This window comes from Delphinus delphis, chromosome 4 (genome assembly GCF_949987515.2).
Source record: "Delphinus delphis chromosome 4, mDelDel1.2, whole genome shotgun sequence".
Classification (NCBI taxonomy): domain Eukaryota; kingdom Metazoa; phylum Chordata; class Mammalia; order Artiodactyla; family Delphinidae; genus Delphinus; species Delphinus delphis.
The window spans coordinates 91,282,547-91,304,489 of record NC_082686.1 but is presented as its reverse complement, the minus strand read 5'-3'; the positions used below and the strand labels follow the sequence as shown (position 1 = coordinate 91,304,489).

Genomic DNA, 21,943 nt, shown 5'->3' with positions numbered 1-21,943 from the left:
AAGTAGATAAATTATTTACAATTGCTACCTTTCTAGAGTATATATTTTAGGAAGGGAGGTCAAAAAACTAAAAAGCCTATTTAAGCCAACTAGATATTGTAAAATAAATAGAGTAAGTACTAGAGTACTGGGGACAGGGCACATAGTGAACTGCAAGGCTCACACTTTGTTTAAAATAGCCGAACGTTCTCCACTCCAGTAGATTGTTCAGAAGCAAGAATTCCAGACCAGTGATGTCAGATCTTCAATTTAAAAGATGAGACCAGAAAAGAAAGGAGAAAAAAGAAGAATCAGAAATTCTGGATTTTTTAAAACTTTCGATTTTAAATGTTAATGAAATACAAGGTATAGGAGTATCAATGCTTTAGGTATTTGATATATTGTTATTTTGGATTATGTCTACAATATAATTGAATTCAGAAAAAAAATTAGAACAATTTTGTTCCCTTTTTTTCTCTCTGTTTATACATGTGCTGAGTACAGCCCAACATGGTGCATATAGCCAAAACATACAGAGAGAGGTATTGAACAATATAAAAATAATGACATTTCAGTTCTTTGAGAGAAATATTGAGGAAAGCCTGGCCAGCAACATTGTGTGCTCATTTCCAGTTTTCAGTCCTCACAGAAGCTTTGTTTTTCCAAAAATAACAAGCAGAAGAAGAAACTCTACTTTGCATGACTTTCTTGCTTAGGATTCAAATTAAATGTTTTTGTTTTATTAATTTCATATAGACTAAAAATTAGTTCAAGTATTCCCAAACAGCATGATTTAATTTGGAAATATGTGCATATATTTTTAAAGACTAAAAATAGTCTGCTGGCCATCCATGAAAAGTAATGCTAAAGGTGGCAGTTAACAGAAGTTGCTTGGTTAGTACCTTTTTCTCACAATAGCTTAACACAGTTCAATATAATTATGTAACATTATTATGGCTGTGAAAAGTGCAGTGAGTGACTATAAGAAAAATCAGAGCTCTAGCTTTAACTATACACCACTTTAAACATTGTGTAGCCATAAGCAGCCATGAACTCATATGAAGATAAGCTTATGCCCATATTCCAAGAATTAAAACAAGGATTTGGAGTAGTGGGCTCTAAAGAATTAGTTCATTTCCCCTATATTTTTCCTTCTATTATCTTCGGGTCTTTGTCTTCATTGGAGTTTGTTAGGAAATCCAAACCCATTGGCTAATGAGAGAAATTAAATCATAGTTTGTGTACAGTATGTAGAAGCCATAAAAATGGTGACGACTAAGGAAAGGGCAGGGGAACATGAATAGGTAATATCCATGTTACTTTAACTGTGTTTAATGAGTAGCCTGATCAAGTTTCTGAAAACCATTATGTATATTTCAGTTCTTTGCTAGCTGAATTTTTAGGTTAAAATGAAGCATACTTTTTAGTTGTTTCATGTATTATGTACTTCATATATTATGTAAATGGATTCCAAATATTAAATATTCATGTACTATGTAAATGTTCCATAATAGGTAATTAAGAGATATTTATTAAAAGAATATCTATTAAAAATTCATGTGTTATAAAAAAAAAATACCAGGACTTCCCTGGTGGTGCAGTGGTTAAGAATCCACCTGCCAATGCAGGGGACACAGGTTTGAGCCCTGGTCTGGGAAGATCCCACATACCATGGAGCAACTAAGCCCATGCACCACAACTACTAAGCCTGTGCTCTAGAACCCATGAGCCACAACTACTGAGCCCGCATGCCACAACTACTGAAGCCTGCACACCTAGAGCCTGTGCTCCACAACAAGAGAAGCCACCGCAATGAGAAGCCCACCCACCACAGCAAAGAGTAGCCCCTGCTCTCTGCAACTAGTGAAAGCCTGCGTGCAGCAACAAAGACCCAATGCAGCCCAAAATAAATAAATAAATAATTAAAAAACCAAAAACCCAAAATGCATATCAGAGCGTCCATAGGATTTTTTCTCCTGTACATTTGTTTTCTATTTCGATCATTTTTGTTCTTATTTTTATTACTTCTTTTAAATTTCATTTGAGTTTATTTTGCTTTTATTTTTCTAATTTCTTGAAATTGAAGCTAAATCATTGACTTTCTGTTTTCTTACTTGTTTAAGGCAATACATTTTTCTCTAAGCTCTGCTTTAGCTGCTTCCCCAAAATACTGCTGTCATATTTTCAGTATCATTCATTTAAAAATATTCCCTATTTATATTTTAATTTCACCTTTGACTTACTAGTTACTAAGGAGAATTATCTAATTTCTAAGCAACTGGAATTTCTGCTTATATTTTTCTTTTTTGTTTCTAGCCTAACTCCACTGTGTTCAAAACATACAGTTTATATGATTTTAGTGTTTTGAAGTTTGTTGAGACTTGCTTTATGGCCCTACCATATGGGAAGTTTTGGTAAATGTTCCATGTGCACTTAGAAAGTTATTGGGTATGGTTTTCTGTGTATGTCAAATTGGTCAATTTTTAAAACCAGTCGTATTATTCCAGAAAAGTCAACTTTTCTTTTTCTGTTTATTCTATCAGTTAGTGAGAGAAGTTTGTTAAAATTTCCAACTCTGATTGTGAATTTGCATATTTTCTTCGTACTTTCAAATTTTGTTTTGTAAGTTTTAAAGCCTACCTCACTTAACTAGAGATCAAGGAGTTTTGTCTGTTTGGTTTAACCATTTACCTGAAATAAACACAGTGGCTGCCACACAGTAGATAGTCAGTAATCATTTTGCGGGTGGAGGGCCGGGGGGAGAATGAATGTGAGAATAAAAATACGTATCTAGTGGCAAAGTCCAAAAAAAAAAAAAAATGCATGGGACAGTTCAAAGTGAGATTTGACCAACTGCCAAAGAAGTTCAGATGTTTTAGCCGGATTTTGCCAGATGGGAGCTTTTACATTTCCTTGTACATAGTAGATATTCAGTGATGAGAGTACTATTCTTTGTTTGTTTTTTTCCTTCATCTGGGAGCATATTAGCCATCTGCTTTTGCTTCATCAATTGGATTAGCATCACCAATATTCATTCAGTGGTATGAATATACACACACAAAGACATATTTGACCTAGATTCAAGAAATGTCCACCATCTCTAGATTACTAGAAAGAATACAATTCTCTGAAACTTTGCTTACTGGCTTATCCTCCAGACTTGATGCTGTCAGCTTGCTCTGCCAGTCTTCATTAACTGGCAGCTCTATATTCAGCTGTTTGGTGTGGGCCAGGGCAAAGAAACAAATTTCTAGACATCTTTTCTTAAAACTTGGGAATTATTCTAATTCTTTCCTAGGCCCATTTTAATATAATTTCAAATTTTGTGTTCAAATATTATATGAATATAAACCACCTAAAACAATGATTGGCACAGAGCAAACACTCAGAAAATGTTGGTAGTGGTGACAGTATAAATGCCGTAACAATTATGAGTATTATTTTAAAAAGCATTTGAATTATGAACTCAATTTTGCCAACAGGTAATATTGTTTTGTTGTTGTTTTTGTTTTTATTACCAGGAGAGCATTTTCCTGTTGGGATTATTTTCTTGCATTCTTTTGTTAAACTTTTTTGCTCCTCTGTTTTTTCTAGTTTTTTCCTCCAGTAAATACACATTAATTACATAAAGAAAAAATAAAAACTTTTAAAGGGAGATGATGGTAATTTTTCTGTGAAGAATAAGTAACAAATAATCTGAGATCATTCTAGACTTAACTTTTCCATTGTGCTCCTAACTGTTAAGGACCTGGAGGGAAGAAAGAAAATATAAAACATTGAATCCAGTGTCTAGAATTCAAATATGTAGCAGTATATTCAAATATCATGAACTTCCTCAGAAGAAGAGAAAGATGGCAAATGGGGCTTAATATCAGTAGTTCCAACCATGAATCAAATTATGTCCATGTATATATTCTGATGCAGTTCTTATACTAAAGTAGATGCTGTTATTCTTGTTTCAGTACTTGGGACAGACCATTTAGGACAGGAAAAGGGAAAGAAAAGTAACCTTTGTTATACTCCTGGAAGTGCTAGAGACTGTGCTAAGCACTTTACATATGTATTTAATGCTCTCAGAAAAAACCTTAACATGTTACTATTCAACATATTACAGTGTGGAAACTGAGGCTCAAAAGATACTGATATGCACAAGGCCATCTAGCTTATATGTGAAAACCAATAGGTAAGCCCTCTTTCTTTTTTTTTACCAGTAGGTAAACCAATAGGTAATCCAGAGTCTTTCCACTCTCTATTCTCCTCCTTCCAAAGCTCCTGTCTCTCTCCACCTGCACCCACTACCCTCTACCAATCTTTTGTTGACAGTTGGTTGTCCAATTATCCTGGATTATTCATGATGTTCAGCAGATGAGGGTCTGGCCCAACTAGGGATAGTATATGTCAGAAATACATCACCATCAATGCTGCTCATTTCTTCTCTAGCAATAAGCCTCTTTTCTTCTTTCTTCACATGTACAATAGAGATGAAGCTTGTAAATGACAGCTTATTCAAATATCTCAACATGCAATATGTTTTTCTTGTCAAAACCCTAATTTTCTATCATTTTAACATTTACTTTTCATTTTTCATTTTTGTTTCCATACTGTTATGACTTTCAATGACCAGATATCTCTACAGATTGATTTCAAAGCATTTCATAAAGATGACTGTTTTAAGAGTTTTTTCTCATGATTTATGCAACATGTCATGTAATGAGTATGATTTAATAGAGAAGATTTCACTCGAGTGCTGAAATGAATGTGTGCATGAAGGAAGGTAGTTTTGATTAACAAGTGACAAGTAACACAAATTCCTACTGATTTTGATTATTGTCCTCATGGAGACATTATCATTCATTGTTTTGACAATAGCTTTAATGTATTTGCAGTGTCACAGAAAGACAATATCTAAAAATTATTTTTTAAATATATTAATTCCCCCCATTATATAAGGTTACTTCATTATTTTAGTCAACCTTACTGTACTACTCAAGATTTAATTTGCTATATTGGAAAATAAATGAAAATAAGTATGTTAAAATTATACTTTCAATATAGTCTTAACAGTATATTTAGTAAAAAACATTTACTGATTATTTGCTATGGTTCCCATTTACTAAGCACAAGGAACTGTAGTTAGAGTTTTAGGATGTGTTAAAAAGGGTGAGACTCAATACTTGTCCTTAAAAAGTTTATTTTTTAAGTTTAGTAAAATATGTTAATGATTTTGTGTTAATGTCAAGAATAGGGAATCATGTTAGTGTTTCAGGTACTTTAAACATTTCTCAGTAAAAATGCTTATTCTGAAGTATGGAGACCAGTCACTTTTGTTATGATCTTATTGAAATGGAATATGCTTCTCCCAATATTTATTCATTGGATCATAGAGTAGTGACTATTTAAATCAAGAATCCATGTAAGTTTTGGTACCATCCAAGTTTATGTCATTGCATTAGAGAACCAAGCAGATGACACTGAAGACTTATAATGTCTTACTGATTGGATTAACTTGTCCATTTTGTGAATCAACTTTTAAATTTAGCTTAGATAATTTAGGTGCTTAATCAGAAAGTGACCTTTGACAACTATTTTCCCTAAAAGACAGAGACAGAGTCTCTAAAGCCAGGCGCTATTAATAGTAAGTATAACATTCTTGTGCTGGGCTGGTGCATTCTATAAAAGCTTATTAGCCTCCATTTTTTCACATTTCTTCTTTCTAAAATGTATTTTTAAATGCTTCATCATTAGATACTACTGTATTTTTTTCTTACAATCCAAATATGCACACGTTATTAACCAGGGATGGAATTATCTCCTGTACGAATGTGTGCAAAGGATGAAAGATGTAGAGATATACCACTAGACTCTTATTTTTTCTAATTCAGGTAGTAACAGATGTATTGGCAGTTTATTTTGTTTCATTTCTGTGTGTCCTGGGTTTTAGTCATTTATTTTACTGTTTGTGTAATATCAAGTTAAAAGAAATATCAAATTAATTGAATATTAATTACCAGCTTTATGCCAGGGATTTAGCTAGAGATCACCAAGCCCGTCTGTGTGCCTTCCATAACGTGCAAAGCAGACAGCTATGTATCATGTTCTCCTTGATCACAAGGAGGAGACAGGAAGATATCTTTCAGCTAATCTACTTCTGTTCTAGTTTTTTTAAAAATGGAGTATATAAGAAGCAGTTTTTTCTTTCTTGTTCAGATGGTTCTCAAACGCTGAAATTTAGACTACTGTGTTCTTGAAATACTTTGATTTCTCTGTCTTATTTTCTCATGAGCATAAAGATCTCTTTCTTCCAACCTCATACCATCTAACTTTTAATTATTTTACCCAAATACTATGCTTTATAAACCTCAACATTTGTATTGCTTTTGGAAAGCATCAGGGTTTGGAAGACTATCTGCTCCTTCTAAATAGCAGTGTAGTATAGTGGAAATCTAAAATACAATGTAGTGCAGGAGAAATCTGACCTCCTTAAAATCTGGGACATTTTACTTCTTGGTTACATTGCCTGACCCTCAAATTTCTTACCTGTAAAACAATAACAGTAGTTACATGAGGGTCTTTTTGTGAAATAATTATGCACAATGTTTTCAGTCTCTAGAGTAGATATTAAATACAGGACTTACTGTTAATATGGTCTTTTAAAAGGCAAAAAGTAGTTGAGCACGTAATCATGTTTTATTTGGCATGGTGTTAGTGGGTGGCTGGGAGGAAAAGTGAAAGAATGTTCCTTTACCCTCCTCACCACTTAATTTCTTGCTATCATGTGTAATACAGTTTTACCATGCATTTTAGTGTTAATATTTCTAAAGCAAAATTGAGATTAAAAGTCAGTTCATGCTATAATCTTGAAATTTACTAGGCACATATAGTGCATGGTTCACAGAATTTACTACATTGAATACCAAGTCAAATAAGAAATATCAAACCCCTACAGTATGAGTATGTGTGTATGTTATTGTATGTGCACATAAGAAAATCTCGGTGGACATGAGTAAATGCGCTGTTTGTTTTCTGTGTAATGTGAGTGTGTTTCTTTAGGTGTTTTCTTTCCCTGTTCATTTACAGTAGAATCTTGGCACTCACGCTTGCACTAGGAATACTACATGCATCGCTTCCTCCAATTCGAACACGAGGGTTGCTCTGTGGCTCATCCAGTAGCAGGTGTGAAACATTGATATAAACAGAATTTTGTCTACCAAAGCCAAAATCCTCCCATTTCCATTCTCTAGTGAAACACTAATGCCAAACTTACTTGCAAATTCAAGTCTCAGGCATCACAGTTCATTATACTTCCTGCCAAAACTACTGGCCCATGGAAACTCCTAAAAATTAAGGCAGAGCGAAATATTTGTCAAATATCGTGTGATTTTAGGTGACACACTCCTAGTTTTGCAGCTTTTTCTGAAATTAGTAAATTGAAATTATATTGCAGTTAATTACTGAATAACATTTCTTTTTGAATATAGCAAACTGCCTAATTATAACAGAACTGTTCACCGTATATCTCAAAATATTGTGGGGAAAAAGTTCAGAAAACTGTAGATTCTCAATAAAATTTCTGCATTTTAACATTCGAAGGGATTTGAAATAATTAATGGATAGAATCATTTGACCAAACCATTTGTATCAATAAAACTGATTTATGTAAAACAATTTAGATTTAAAGGTTACATAATTTCAGAACATAGAACTCATATAGCTTCTTTAAAACTTTTTTGGAGGGGTGGTGCAGGGGGCAAGACTCATATAAACAATTAGATAAATTTAAAATACAGTTTTAAAGGCAGTAGAATTAAAAATTGATCTAGGAAGATTAAGCTTGAACAGGTATTTATTACCTTAATTATTTGGAATGTTAGGCAATATTTATTAGGAAATGTTTTTCTCTATCATTTTTTAAAGACCAGTACTTTTATAACCATGTGTATACCAAAGCTTTGTTAACATCTTTCAGGATGCATTTTTGTTATATTGATAAAGTGGTATTCAGACTACTGTAATACATGTTCCCTTAAATCCAGTCGACCATCATAGTGTATAAGATTTGAATAAGATAATCTCTCTAAGGTAAAGATAATGTGTAAAATGATACATCAATAAATTTTGCACAAATATTTGCAATGTAAGTCTGTGGAAGATGCAGGAATTTGGGTCATAATTCTTAGCTGCTTATCCAGATTTTTCCCTATTAGATGCTGTGGGAATAGTAATCAGTACTTACAAAGACATCATGTCTAATACATGTAGGGATTTAGGTGCTCGAGTTAGTGCATTTTTGGTTTTGGTATTATTTTTAAGTAGGTACCATACAAAACATGTAGAGGCTGTGTACAGTACCTACAGTACTACCTTTAAAGGAGGTATATTATCATATACCTCCTTTAAAACACTGGTATCCTGAGCTGACAGGGTAGTAAGAGAAGTTGGCAAGGGAATCAAAACGTACGATAGAGTACTGTGGCAAGTGATGAAATCAGAAACTTTGAAGATTAATAGCAAGTGACACAGGGAGCAATGAAAGAGCTATGATTCAAAGAAGAACTAATAAAATTAGTATAGCATTAAAGAGTTTGAATCAGCAGTTCATAGTTCTCCCATAATAAGAACATCAAGTAAGACAATTTTTAGTTTAAGAATAATAACTATTCAGAAAGAGAAAAACAAATACTGTATGCTAACACATATATATGGAATCTAAAAAAAAAAAGGTTCTGAAGAACCTAGGGGCAGGACAGGAATAAAGATGCAGACGTAGAGAATGGACTTGAGGACACGGGGAGAGGAAAGGGTAAGCTGGGATGAAGTGAGAGAGTGGCATGTACATATATACACTACAAAATGTAAAATAGATAGCTAGTGGGAAGCAGCTGCATAGCACAGGGATATCAGCTCAGTGTTGTGACCACCTAGAGGGGTGGGATAGGGAGGGTAGGAGGGAGATGCAAGAGGGAAGAGATATGGGGATATATGTATATGTATAGCTGATTCACTTTGTTGTACAGCAGAAACTAACACAACATTGTAAAGCAATTATACTCCAATAAAGATGTTAAAAAATTAGAATAATATGTATTTTTCAAAGATTATAATCATATTCAAGTTCTCCCAAAAAAACAGATCAAGGGACGAAATACTCTCTACCTCATTTTTTGAGGTTTGTGTAACTTCAAATTAAAATCATGCCTGAAAATTGCATACCAGCTTTACTTATAAAAATAGACATGATAATTGTGAATAAAATGTTTGCAAAATAAATCACATAATAGCTAAAAATCATAATGCATTCTACTAAGTACAGTTAATTTTTGGAATGCAAGTTTGAGTTAATGCTAAAAAATTTCAATTAAGGCAATCCACCCTATTAAGAAAAGGATAATATTATTGTCTTAATAAATGCATCAGAATTTCTGATAAAATCCAATACCTAATTATAAAACAGCTTCTATCAAAATGAGAGGAACATATTTAATCTAATATTTAGAAATAACTATCATAACTTATTAAATATTTTATTAAATATCTTCTGGAGGTTTTAGCCTGCTTAGTAATCAAAAAATTACAGTCTATAAATGATGAGAAAGGTAGTAATAAAACTTCATTATTTGCTTATATTTTTAATGAAGAAAACTAAGAAAAAGATAAAAATATTATAATTAGAGCCTAGCAGGATTACTTGATAGAACAATGGAATAGTATTCCTCTACACCATCAATAAGCAGAAAATATTTTAATTTTAAAACATTTTTATGTTAACACTAACTGGGTATTTGATAATATTTAGGGCTTATTGTTATTTTATTATAAGGATGATATTTCTCCTCATATTGATCTTGTCTCAGTGTAATTCTAATCATAATCTTGATATGGAAATTGATACACTCATTTTAATATTAGTATGGAAGAGAAAAAGAAACAATAAGATGTTCTTGAGGAAGAACAAGTAGGAGGACTTGCCCTTCTGAATACTGAGGCATATTTTAAGGTAATAATAATTAAAATAGAATATTTCTATGAAGATGGATCAAAAGGACTAATGGAATTGACTAAGGAGCTGAGTCAGACTGACAGACATGTGCAAATTTGTATATGACTGTCACTGCACATGAGTGAAGAATATGACAAAGGTGACTAGGATGATTATTCATATGGAAAAAAGTAATATTTCATGCATTCCTATCCCATACCACACACACACACAAATATTCCAAGTAAACATTGAAATGTGAGAAACTTAATTCTTTAAAACTTTTATGAGAATGACTTCATTTCCTTAGGTTTGAGAAGAATTTCTTTTTTTAAAATTATTTATTTATTTATTTATGGCTGTGTTGGGTCTTCGTTGCTGTGCGTGGGCTTCTCATTGTGGTGGCTTCTCTTTGCTGTGAAGCACAGGCTCTAGGCACATGGGCTTCAGTAGCTGTAGCACATGGGCTCAGTAGTTGTGGCACGTGGGCTCTAGAGAGCAGGCTCAGTAGTTGTGGCTCATGGGCTTAGTTGCTCCACAGCATGTGGGATCTTCCCGAACCAGGGCTCGAACCTGTGTCCCCTGCATTGGCAGGCAGATTCTTAACCACTGTGCCACCAGGGAAATCCCTGAGAGGAATTTCTTAAGCACATCAGGAAAATGTGGAAACCATCACACTGTATTAAAAAATACATGTACACAAAGGCTCTGTGGAGCAAATGACACCATGCTGTGGCCAGCTTATGGCACTGTACATTCTATTAAAAACAAATAAGAAACCAAAAAACCTTTAAAAAATGTACATTAAGATTATAAACTTTTATAATACCATAAAACAAGACATTGAAAATGAAAGAGAAGCCAAAAACTGGGAGAAGATAGGTACCCTACACCTGACCTAAAAATATTATCAGGAATACACAAAAGCTTCCATAAATGTGGGCAAAAGACACAGATAGTCATTGCATAGAAAGGGAATATGGGTGGCTAAATAATACATGAAAAAATCTTCATTAGTAATCCTGGAAATGCAAATTAAAATCATAGTTGGATACAATTTTGGATACAAATTAATAAATAATTTGTATTATCCAAATAAAATAATTTTATTATCCAAATAAAAATTGGATACAATTTTACTTTTATTGGATAGCAAAAGTTAGATACTCTAAAAATAGGACCTCTTAGGGCTTCCCTGGTGGCACAGTGGTTGAGAGTCCGCCTGCCGATGCAGGGGACATGGGTTCATGCCCCAGTCCGGGAAGATCCCACATGCTGCAGAGCGGCTGGGCCCCTGAGCCATGGCCACTGAGCCTGCGCGTCCGGAGCCTGTGCTCCACAGCGGGAGAGGCCACAACAGTGAGAGGTCTGCGTACTGCAAAAAAAAAAAAAAAGGACCTCTCAAATAATGCTGGTAGTACAACAAGCTTTGGAAAACTATTTAGCATACACCAGTGACAGTATTTCTGAGTTACATAATGATATACAATTTTACACCCACTACCCTTGGTAAAAATATAAGATAAAATAAAATAAAATAATAAAGACAATACCAGGTATTGGTGAGGAATGGAAGAATAAGTTTCATGCAGACCTGGCAGCAGTGCAATCAGAACTTTTAAAAAAGCATTTTGGCATTTTTGATTAAAGTTATACAAGCACATAATCTATGGACCAGTAAGTCCTTCCCTAGAGAGGTTCTTGCCTATATCTATTAGGAAACATAGACAAGAATGATCAATGCAGCATTATTTGTAATAATGAGAAAACAAAACAACTTTAAAATACTTGTCTCAGGAAACTGATAATAAACCTGGAGGAATCTCAGAAATTTAATACTGAGTGAAAATCAAATCACAAAAGAATATTCGTATATTTACAATAATCATCGTATTGTAAGCTGCTAAGAGAGTAGATCTTTTTTTTAAAATTAATTAATTAATTCTTGGCTGTGTTGGGTCTTCGTTTCTGTGCGAGGGCTTTCTCTAGTTGCGGTGAGCGGGGGCCACTCTTCATCGCCATGCGCGGGCCTCTCACTATCGCGGCCTCTCGTTGCGGAGCACAGGCTCCAGACGCGTAGGCTCAGTAGTTGTGGCTCACGGGCCTAGTTGCTCCGCGGCATATGGGATCTTCCCAGACCAGGGCTCGAACCCGTGTCCCCTGCATTGGCAGGCAGATTCTCAACCACTGTGCCACCAGAGAAGCCCAGAGAGTAGATCTTAAATGTTCTCACCACAAAAAACAGATGATAGTTATGTGATGTGCTGAAGGTGTTAGCTAATGGTATGGTGGTAATCATTTTGTAATATATAAGTGTATCAAATCATCATGTTGTACACTTTAAACTTACGTAATGTCATATGTCAATATATGTAAAAAAAGAATATATAGAAGATACCAAGTATATAAAGGTAGAAACTCAAAGCCTAAGGAATGAACTGTTAAGGACTTATAGATACATACATATTAAATCTATAAAAAGAAGACAAAGGAAGCCACAAAAAGAGAAAAAACGTTGATGATTACCCTGCAGGCCAGGGTAACTGGTGAAATAAAGACTATCTAGAGGGCTTCAGTAATATTGGAAATGTTATACTTCATAGGCTGGGTCATTCTTTCATTATTCTTCATAAGTTATATATGTTATATATTATATATTCAATTTTTTCATAACATTGAAAAATGAAATTATAATACAAAAAGTATATATCCTTTAAATTGAAATAGAGAATACAAATATCCTTTACTCAGTAATTTTAGCTTAATAGTGAATAATATTTAGAAATTCTCCAGCATTGAGACAAATTACTAATTCTTCATTTGAGTCCCTAAAGTAGTATTTTATTTACCTTTCAAGGCCATGTTGTATAGTATAAACATCTTGAAACATTTTTTTGTGTTGCTTACACTGTAAAGCACTTTGAACCTGAGACTAGCAAAAGAAATGGCAGAGTAAATATCTTGCCTACTAATTGGTAGACTTATGGTCATCAATTGACTGGGTAGAGGAGCAAAAAAAAAGAAAATAGAAGTCTAAAGTAGTATTAAAATTTCTCTTCTCTTTTTCTGTTAATGTTGACTGTACATAGTCAAATTTACATGAATAAAACGTGTGTATTCTGCAAGTGCACTTTATACATATTACAAAAGGAGATTATTGATTATTAATTTCCAAATGGTTTTTTCATCAAACTGAGTTAAGTTTCAATTCAATTAGTTTACTTGCCCTGTCCAAAATACTTCAGAAAGAACTACAGTTAGGAACAAAGAAAGAGAGTTGCAGAGGCAGAGATCAGATACAGCAATGAAAGAACAGGGAAGAGAGCAAGATGAGGGAGTAGAAAATACTAGCCTGTATTCACCCCTCCTCTCCCCCACCAAAAAAAAAAATTAGATACCCAGGCACTAAAATAGGTCTGGGAGGGCTATAGCAACACAGTGGATCAAAAAAAAAAAAAGGAGAAAGGTTGTGGGGGAGATCAGTTTAGCTGGGACATCCAAAGATGGCTAGGAACCAAGAAGGGTGGAGGCTATTGGTATCAACCATGGTCCCAAGTGGTTGGCTCTGTGGAGGATCCTAACAATCTTGTCACTCAGGACTGTAACACCCCAACAGCCACAAACTCCCCACAGCTTTCATGGTGGGAGGCCCCAAAATGTTCATTGGCATGGACTTCAGTGACCTGATGCTTAGAGGATACCAACAGCTTTCACCACTGAGGTAACCAAAAACCATCACTGCTGCAGACTCCCAGGAGAGGGAGATGCTGCTGTCCCTCCCCACACCTAAAAGAATTGCTGTTGCAGAGTCCCCAGAACCAGGGCTGCCACCACCCCCCTAACCGTGCACATTCGCCAGAACTCAGAACCATGGCTACTCTGCTATACCTGCACTTTAGACCTGGATATAGCTGCCATTCCATGTGTTCTTGTGACTTAGGCAATAGAGTCACTGCCACTGTAGGCTGACCAATGTCCTGGATCCTGGGAGCTGCTATCACTCTACAAGCACCTGTACTCCAGACCCTGGCTTTGTGATTACTCTATGGGTGTCCATTCATCAGACACCCATGCCACCCTCACTGTAATAGCCCTGCAAGCCAACCAGGCACCAAGAGGGATCCCTTCAGCCAAAACATCCTACATGGGAGAAAAAGAGATGGGGAGTCCCCAGCAGCCTTTGCTACCAAACAGCCCTCACTGCTACTGTGTATAGTCACAACCTTGGCCACTGAGGACCCCTACAATCTTATATCAGACAAAATAGACTTACTTTAAAAACTGTAAAAACACAAAGAACGTCATTTTGTAATTACAAAGGGATTGATTCATTAAGAGTGTGTAACAATTGTAAGTATATAGGTACTGAACATTGGCACCTATATTAAGCAACCATTAACAGATCTGAACAATATAATAATTGTTGGGGACTCCAATACCCAACTTTAAACAATGGATATATCATCCAGACAGAAAATCAGTAAGGAAATATTGAATATGAACTACACTTTAGACCAAATGAACCTAACAGACATATACAAAATATTCTACCCAACAGCAACAGAATACCCCTTCTTTTCAAGCACACATAGAACATCTCCAGGATGGATCATAATTTAGGTCACAAAGCAAGACTTAGCAAATTTAAGAAGTATGAAATCGTATCAAATATCTTTTCTGACCACACTGGTGTAAAACTAGAGCTCAATAATAGGAAGAAAGCTGGAAAATTTTTAAACATGGAAATTAAACAACATACTCCTGAGTAACCAGTGTGTCATGGAAGAAATCAAAAGGGAAATCAAAATACATCCTGAGAAAAAATGGAACAGAACATATGAACACTTATGGGATGCAGCAAAGACAGTTTTAAAAAGAAGTTTATAGTGATAAATACTTTAAGAAAAAAGAAAGATCTCAAATATGCAATCTAACTTTACGCCTGAAGAAAGTAGAAAGAGAACAAACTAAGCCCAAAGTTAGCAGAAAGATGGGAATAACAAAGATCAGTAAATAACAGAAATCAATGAAATAGAGACCAGAAAAGCAATGGAAAAGATCAATGAAACTGAGCTGTATTTTTGAAAAGATAAACAACATCAACAAACCTTTAGCTAGACTAAGAAAAAAGAAGACTCAAATAAAATCTGAGATAAAGGAGGAGACATTACAACTGCCACCACAGAAATACAAAGGAACTTAAGAGACTACTATGAACAAATATCAGCCAACAAATTGGAAGCCTAGAATAAAGGATAAAATCCTTCAGAATAAATTTAACCAAGGAGGTGAAAGACCTGTACACTGAAAACTTTAAGACATTGATGAAAAAAATTAAGACAAATCAATGGAAAGATATCTCATGTTCTTATTTGAAGAACTAATATTGTTAAAATGTCCACACTACCCAAAGCAATCTTCAGATTCAATGTAATCCCTATCAAAATTCCAGTGGCATTTCTAAAATCTATATGGAACCACAAAAGACATTGAATAGCCAATGCAATCTTGAGAAAAAAAGAACAAAGCTGGACACATCACACTTGTTGATTTCAAACTATATTACAAAGCTATAGTGATCAAAAGATTATTTTGTCATCCAAACACATCAATGATCTGTTTGATCAAAAATGATCAATGAAACAAATTAATCATAGAAAATAGGTCAATGGAACAGAATAGTGAGCCCAGAAATAAACCCAATATATATGGTCAATTAATTTTTGACCAAGGAGGCAAGAACACAATGGGGAAAGAACAGTGTCTTCAATAAATTGTGTAAGGAAAACAATGTACACATGCAAAAGAAACCCCTATCTTACTCCATCATAAATATTAACTTGAAATGGATTAAGGACTTAAATGTAAGACCCGAAACTGCAATACTCCTAAAAAAGAATACTTCTTGACATTGGTCTTGGCAATTTTTTTTGCCAAGGAAATGATTAACAAAATAAAAAGGCAATCTATGGAATAGGAGAAAATACCCAACGTATAGCTAATAAGGGGATAATATATATTATATATAAGAAATATATATATATAAGATATATATATAATATATATATATATAAGAAATATAAATATATAAGAAACTCACACAATTCATTAGCAGAAAAAGAAAAAAAAACAGTTAAAAACTGGGCAGAGGACCTTAATATTTCTCCAAAGAAGATACAGAGATGACCAATAGATACATGAAAGGTTCTCAACATCATCAGGGAATACAAAGCAAAACCACAATGAAATATCACCTCACACCTGTTAGGAGATCTGTCAAAAAGACTAGATAGCAAATGCTGGTGAGGGTGTGAAGAAAAGGTAAAATTGTACACTGCTGGTGGGAATGTAAACTGGTAGAGCCATTATGGAAAATAGTATAGAGGTTCCTCAAAAAATTAAATCTAGAACTACCACAATTTAGCTGTACTACTTCTGTGTATATATCCAAAGAAAATGAAGTCAGTATCTAAAAGAGATATCTGCACTGCCATGTTTATTGCAGCATTATTCACAATAGCCAAAGTATGAAAACAACCTAAGTGTTCACGGACAGATGAATGGATAAAGAAAAGTGGTGTGTATATACAATATACACATTCAATAATATTATTCGGCCTTAAAAAAGGAGATCATGCCATTAGCGACAATGTAGATGAATTCAGAGAACACTGTGATAAGTGCGATAAGCCAGACCAAGAAAGCCAGAGACTGCATCATATCACTTACATGTTGAATCTTAAAAAAAGTCAAACTCTTGGAAACAGGGTAGAATCATAGTTGTCAGCGACTGGGCGCTGAGGGAAATGGGGAGATGTTGGTCAAAGAATAGAAGCCTTCAGTTATAAGATGAATAAGTTCTGAGAATCTAACGTATAGCATGGTGACTATAGTTAACAATACTGTATTGTATTCTTGAATTTTGCCAAGAGAGTAGATCTTAAGTGGTCTCAACACACACAGGCACACGACTAAGTAACAAAGGTGAGTTGATGGATGTGTTCATTTGATTGTGATAATAATTTCACACCATACATGTATATTAAATCATCATGTTGTACACTTTAAATATATACAATTTCATTTGTCAATTATACCTCAAAAAGCCTCCCCACCAAAAAAAGAAAAAAAAAAAAATACAAGGCTGACCAGTATTATTCAGAATAAAAAGTAGAATTCTTCCCATAAGTTTTTCCATAAAATTTACATGACGCTGATGATTGGTCAAATTAGATATTTTTTTAAAAAAGAATAGAAATAACCTTAAAAAGATAGAAAACAATTGGTAAATTGTCATCGCACCTTCCTGTATACACCAGCTTTTAAGCTGTGTCAACAGACCTTTTTTCTCCAGTAATGCTTTCCTATACCATCCTATGTATTTTTTTCCATTGTGCCTGTTTCTTATTCTTTTTTCAAATATGTTTCATTGAGGGTTCTTGAATAAACAGGGTCCTAAAATAAGGATGTGTGAGAAAAATAATTTGATGGGCAAAAATGACAACTATAGTAAAATTTCCACTTAAGTATTAGTTTGGATAGCAATAAAATGCTTATAGGAAGATTTTTTGCCAAAAAAAGAGCTGGTTCCTTTGCATTCTAGCCCAAAACAAAGCAAAACTTTATTAAATTTTTATTTTTTAATTTCCCATATCTCATGCTTTTCTAGGTTCTATGCATTTTTTTAAACAGAGCTTGTCTGGTTTCTAGGATGTCCTAAGCAAAAATAGTGTCATTATGGGTTATGGAACAAGTATAGGAATAAATATATAGACTACACAGCAAGCACACACAAAAATTAACTTCATATTGGTTTGACAGTCTGTGGTTGGTTTTGCCACAATATACTGATTTTATTGCATATCATTATGTTCATAGCATCATGTAATTTGGCATGTAACTTGTATCAGAAGAGTTCCCTCTGAATCATTTTTTAAATACCAATATCTGTGTATTAATCACATAGCTTTATATGTAATCATATTAAGTACAGTGCAGAACTGTCTCAACCAACATGACCCCTAGGTTTGGAGCCGAGTTTTAAATAGATTATGTTGTTGTCAATAGAAGGATCAGAAGTAATAAAAGAGCTAGTTGGTATTAATTCTTCTCTTCTCTGTAGACCCATAGAACTTTATTAGTTCTTAATTTGAGTTTAATTCATTCTGCTTTGATTTTCTATAATTTCTGTAAAGCTCATCACCTCTACCAAATTGTGAATTTCTTGTGTAGTGTCCTGTCTCACGCATCTTTCACATCCCACATCTATTAATAATGGTTCGTATACTGAATCACCACAACTTGAAAGAATAAAGATTTCCTTTTTTTTTTAGAATATACCTTTTAAATTTCTTTCAGAAATTTGGTACAACTGTACAAAAGTGAAAACGACATAGAAATTTCAAAGAAGATTAAGACTCAGTGGACTTCTTTGGGCCTAGAAGACGTACAGTTTGTAAATTACTCTGTGCTGCTGAACCTGCCAGGCCCTTCTCCCAGCTCAGTGACTCTAAGCAGCAGTGGCCAGTGCTTTCATCCTAATGGCCAGCCTTGCAGCGAAGAAGCCAGACAACACGGCAGCCAAGATCCGCTCTACTCATATGCAGCCTATTCTGCCAGTGGAACTCTCAAGGTAATATGACAATTTGTCTCTGTCATTTACAGTGAAATGAAATTAGAAAACAACAGCTTTCATCTAAATTGAACTAACTGGCAAGAAGCAACATACCAAAATAACCAGTAAATATTCTCAGTGTGGAGGTGCCAGGAAAGGGGAAGGAAGATTTGAATTGCCTGACCCTTTTCTTGTCATATTTTGAAAGTGAAAACATGTTAGAAGAATTTAATTTAAAAGTGTTGAGTGTGTGACTGAGTCATTCACAGTTTGCTTAATCCTTACAGTGTGAGTTCATTTCGTTCTTTGGTTCTGAAGAGGCAAATTTTAATAGATCAATGTGGACAGAAAGAATAGAAACGGAAGCAGTTGTGTTTTGAAATTGTGTATGCACACAAGAAATGAAGTGGAAAATTGATGTGATTACTCACACATTTAAGATTTGACATACAGTGTGTCTGCTTTATGATGGAAAATATAAACAAGGGACGAGGTGTGAATTATTGCTTTAGTCTTTCTGGGTTAGCTGGTTTTTTTGATGTGGTTTTTTGGCATTGTGGTTAAGTGCACAGCTTCTAGAGCCACGTGGACTAGTTTCAAATCTCAGCTGCCCAATTACCACTATTAATTAAGCATATAGGGCTGAGTTTTCTCATCTCTGTAATGGGGATAATAATAGTTCCAGCTTCATAAGCTTGTTATGAGAATTAAATTAATTAATATATGTAAATCTTGGAGGATAGAGCTTAGCCTATGGTAAGGACGAGAGAGCAGTTAGAAACCATAGCATTTAATTGGTCACTAGTTTCCTTTATATAGGCAACTTTTCCATCTCCATGTAAGAGTCCCATTTGAACAAACACATTCAGTTTTTTTAATAAAACTATTGATTTCTTCTATAGATTTTATATGAATGAAATGCTGTTTCTGATTGTTGATTATTGGCACAGATTTTTAAGAATCCAACTTATTATTAACTGTGATTAAGATGATTAATTTAAATCACTTAAAATTACATTGCAGAAATAGATGCTTGTTCCCAATTTAAAAAAAAATTTTTTGGGGTGCGGCATGAGGAGAAGCAGCTAACCACTGCTTTGGCATTGTTCTTGTTCTGTGTTGTAACATTCTCTGATATTTAGCAGAACCGCATATAACCAGCACCACCTTGAAAGCCTTTTTATTAATTAAAAGTTAACATAATATTAAATGTCCTAGTGTAGGACTCATGATTTGACTTGATACACTATGTCTGATAGGCAATAATGGAAAAGTACTTGCGTACTAATGGAAATAGAGGGAGGCCGCCAGCATTCTTTCTTTGGTTCAGAAACTTTGGTCCCAAGTCGAGATTCTAAAGTTACCCCACATATTTTAGACTCCCAACCCTACATAAGCCCTATACATTTCCAGGCTCCTCTTTATCCTGGTTGATTCAAGTACAGCACAGTCATCTCCTTCCTTAAACAAAAGCATGTCCAAAACACAGAACAAGAACAAAACCCCAGAAGCTTGAGTGGATCCTTGGAATCACCCCCATCTATTTTCTTTCCAGTTTCCTCTGGCAAACATCCATTATTGCTGGACTGAGGTGATATGGAAAAGCCGTGGAACTATAGCTTGTGTCTCAGTTGCCTTAGTGTGTACCTCTTTAATAATTGCCTGGGCACATTGGATTTTTTTTTTTGTATTCCTGTGTAACCATATCTCTGTGGGATTTTCACACATTTATCTTATCAGTTATAAGTGTTTAAATTTTCTGGTTGTTTCATGTAAAAGAAAACCAAGGTCTACTATAGAATCATGGAAGTAGTTAAGTATCTGCGAAGTCATAAGTCATGGAACTCTAGTATTAACTTGGTAGGAGTGTAAATTGGTGCAGCCACTATGGAAAACAGTATGGAGGTTCCTCAAAAAACTAAAAACAGAATTACCACATGACTGAGCAATTCCACTTCTGGGTATATATTTGAAGAAAACAAAAACACTAACTCAAAAAAATACACCCACCCCAATGTTCATAGCAGTGTAATTTTTTACACACACACACAGGCGCCCCCCCCCCACACACACACAGGCACCCACACACAATGGAATATTACTCAGCCATAAAAAATGAAATTTTGCCATTTGAAGCAACATGGATGGACCTGGAGGATATTATGCTTAGTGAAATGTCAGCCAGAGAAAGGAAAATACTCTATTTTACCACTTATGTGTGGAATCTAAAAAATAAAGTGAATGAATATAACAAAATAAAAAGAGACTCACAGATATAGACAACAAACTAGTGGTTACCAGTGAGGAGAGGGAAGGCGAAGGGCAAGATAGGAGATTAAGAAATACAAATTACTATGTATAAAGTAAATAAGCTACAAAGATATATTGTACAGCACAGGGAATATAGCCAATATTTTGTAATAACTTTAAATGGAGTATAATCTATAAAAATATTGAATCCCTATGTTGCATACCTGGAACCAATATAATATTATAAATTAACTATATTTGAATTAAAAAATACCATTTTCAATAAAGAAGTGGTGAAAAAGATTTTAAATAATATAGCTATTAAAAGGGAGAAATAAAGTTAGCTATAGATGTAGAAGTGTATTCCATGTGTGAAATATTAGGCCTAGATAGAAGGGAATAATGTTAAAGGAACTAAAATGCAATTATAGATAAAACAAACACTTTGTATTTGAAGAACATAATTTAAGAAATTAACCGTGCAAATTAGATGACAACACTGGCAGTAAGTATTTTTAGAATTATGTTAATAATTCAAATCTATTACACTAAGTACATAATAATTTAAAGATTTATATAAATAAAGGACATAATGTGATATTGACTTTTTAAACTTTTACTATATTAGTATTATAATTTTCAAAAGCAAAGCAATTTCTTGGTGACTATTTTATATGCATATAGAATACTTGCATATATTTTATATACATGTTTTAGATAGGTGTATTACTGAAACTCGCATATTCTAATTAATAGGACACTGGTGAATTTTCTATGTCTCTTCAGACTATTTCCCAATTCAAATCAAGCTTGAGAGGTTGCTGCTGATGACTCAGGCATACCGACTTTTTGATTTTGAATACACTGTATTTGCATGAATTTCTATCAGGCAGTGCCATTAACAAGTTCTTAAATTATTCTAGTCTAACTGCCAGCAAAGCTCCCCGCTACTTTTGCTTTTGACAAGGTTATTTGTAGAAGAGCCATGCCCTTTTACTTTGAAGAGCTGTCATGTCCATTCATCATATGACCGTTTTGTATAAGCTTCCAATTTTTGCTTTCTGCTAACAGTCTAAACAGCATTTGTGATATCTGAGATCTACTTCGAAAACCTACTTAGTGCC

The 21,943-nt window shown here is 34.2% G+C and overlaps 1 protein-coding gene across 3 annotated transcripts in view; it reads left to right on the top strand.

The window, feature by feature from the left end:
- NAALADL2 (N-acetylated alpha-linked acidic dipeptidase like 2) overlaps positions 1-21,943 on the top strand; it is a 1,063,610-nt gene that overhangs the window by 382,663 nt on the left and 659,004 nt on the right. For all 3 annotated transcript variants that reach the window (XM_060011115.1, XM_060011116.1, XM_060011114.1), the window contains exon 3: positions 18,314-18,587. In XM_060011115.1, the coding sequence (XP_059867098.1) occupies positions 18,314-18,587 (274 nt within the window). The remainder of the gene's footprint in view (positions 1-18,313; positions 18,588-21,943) is intronic.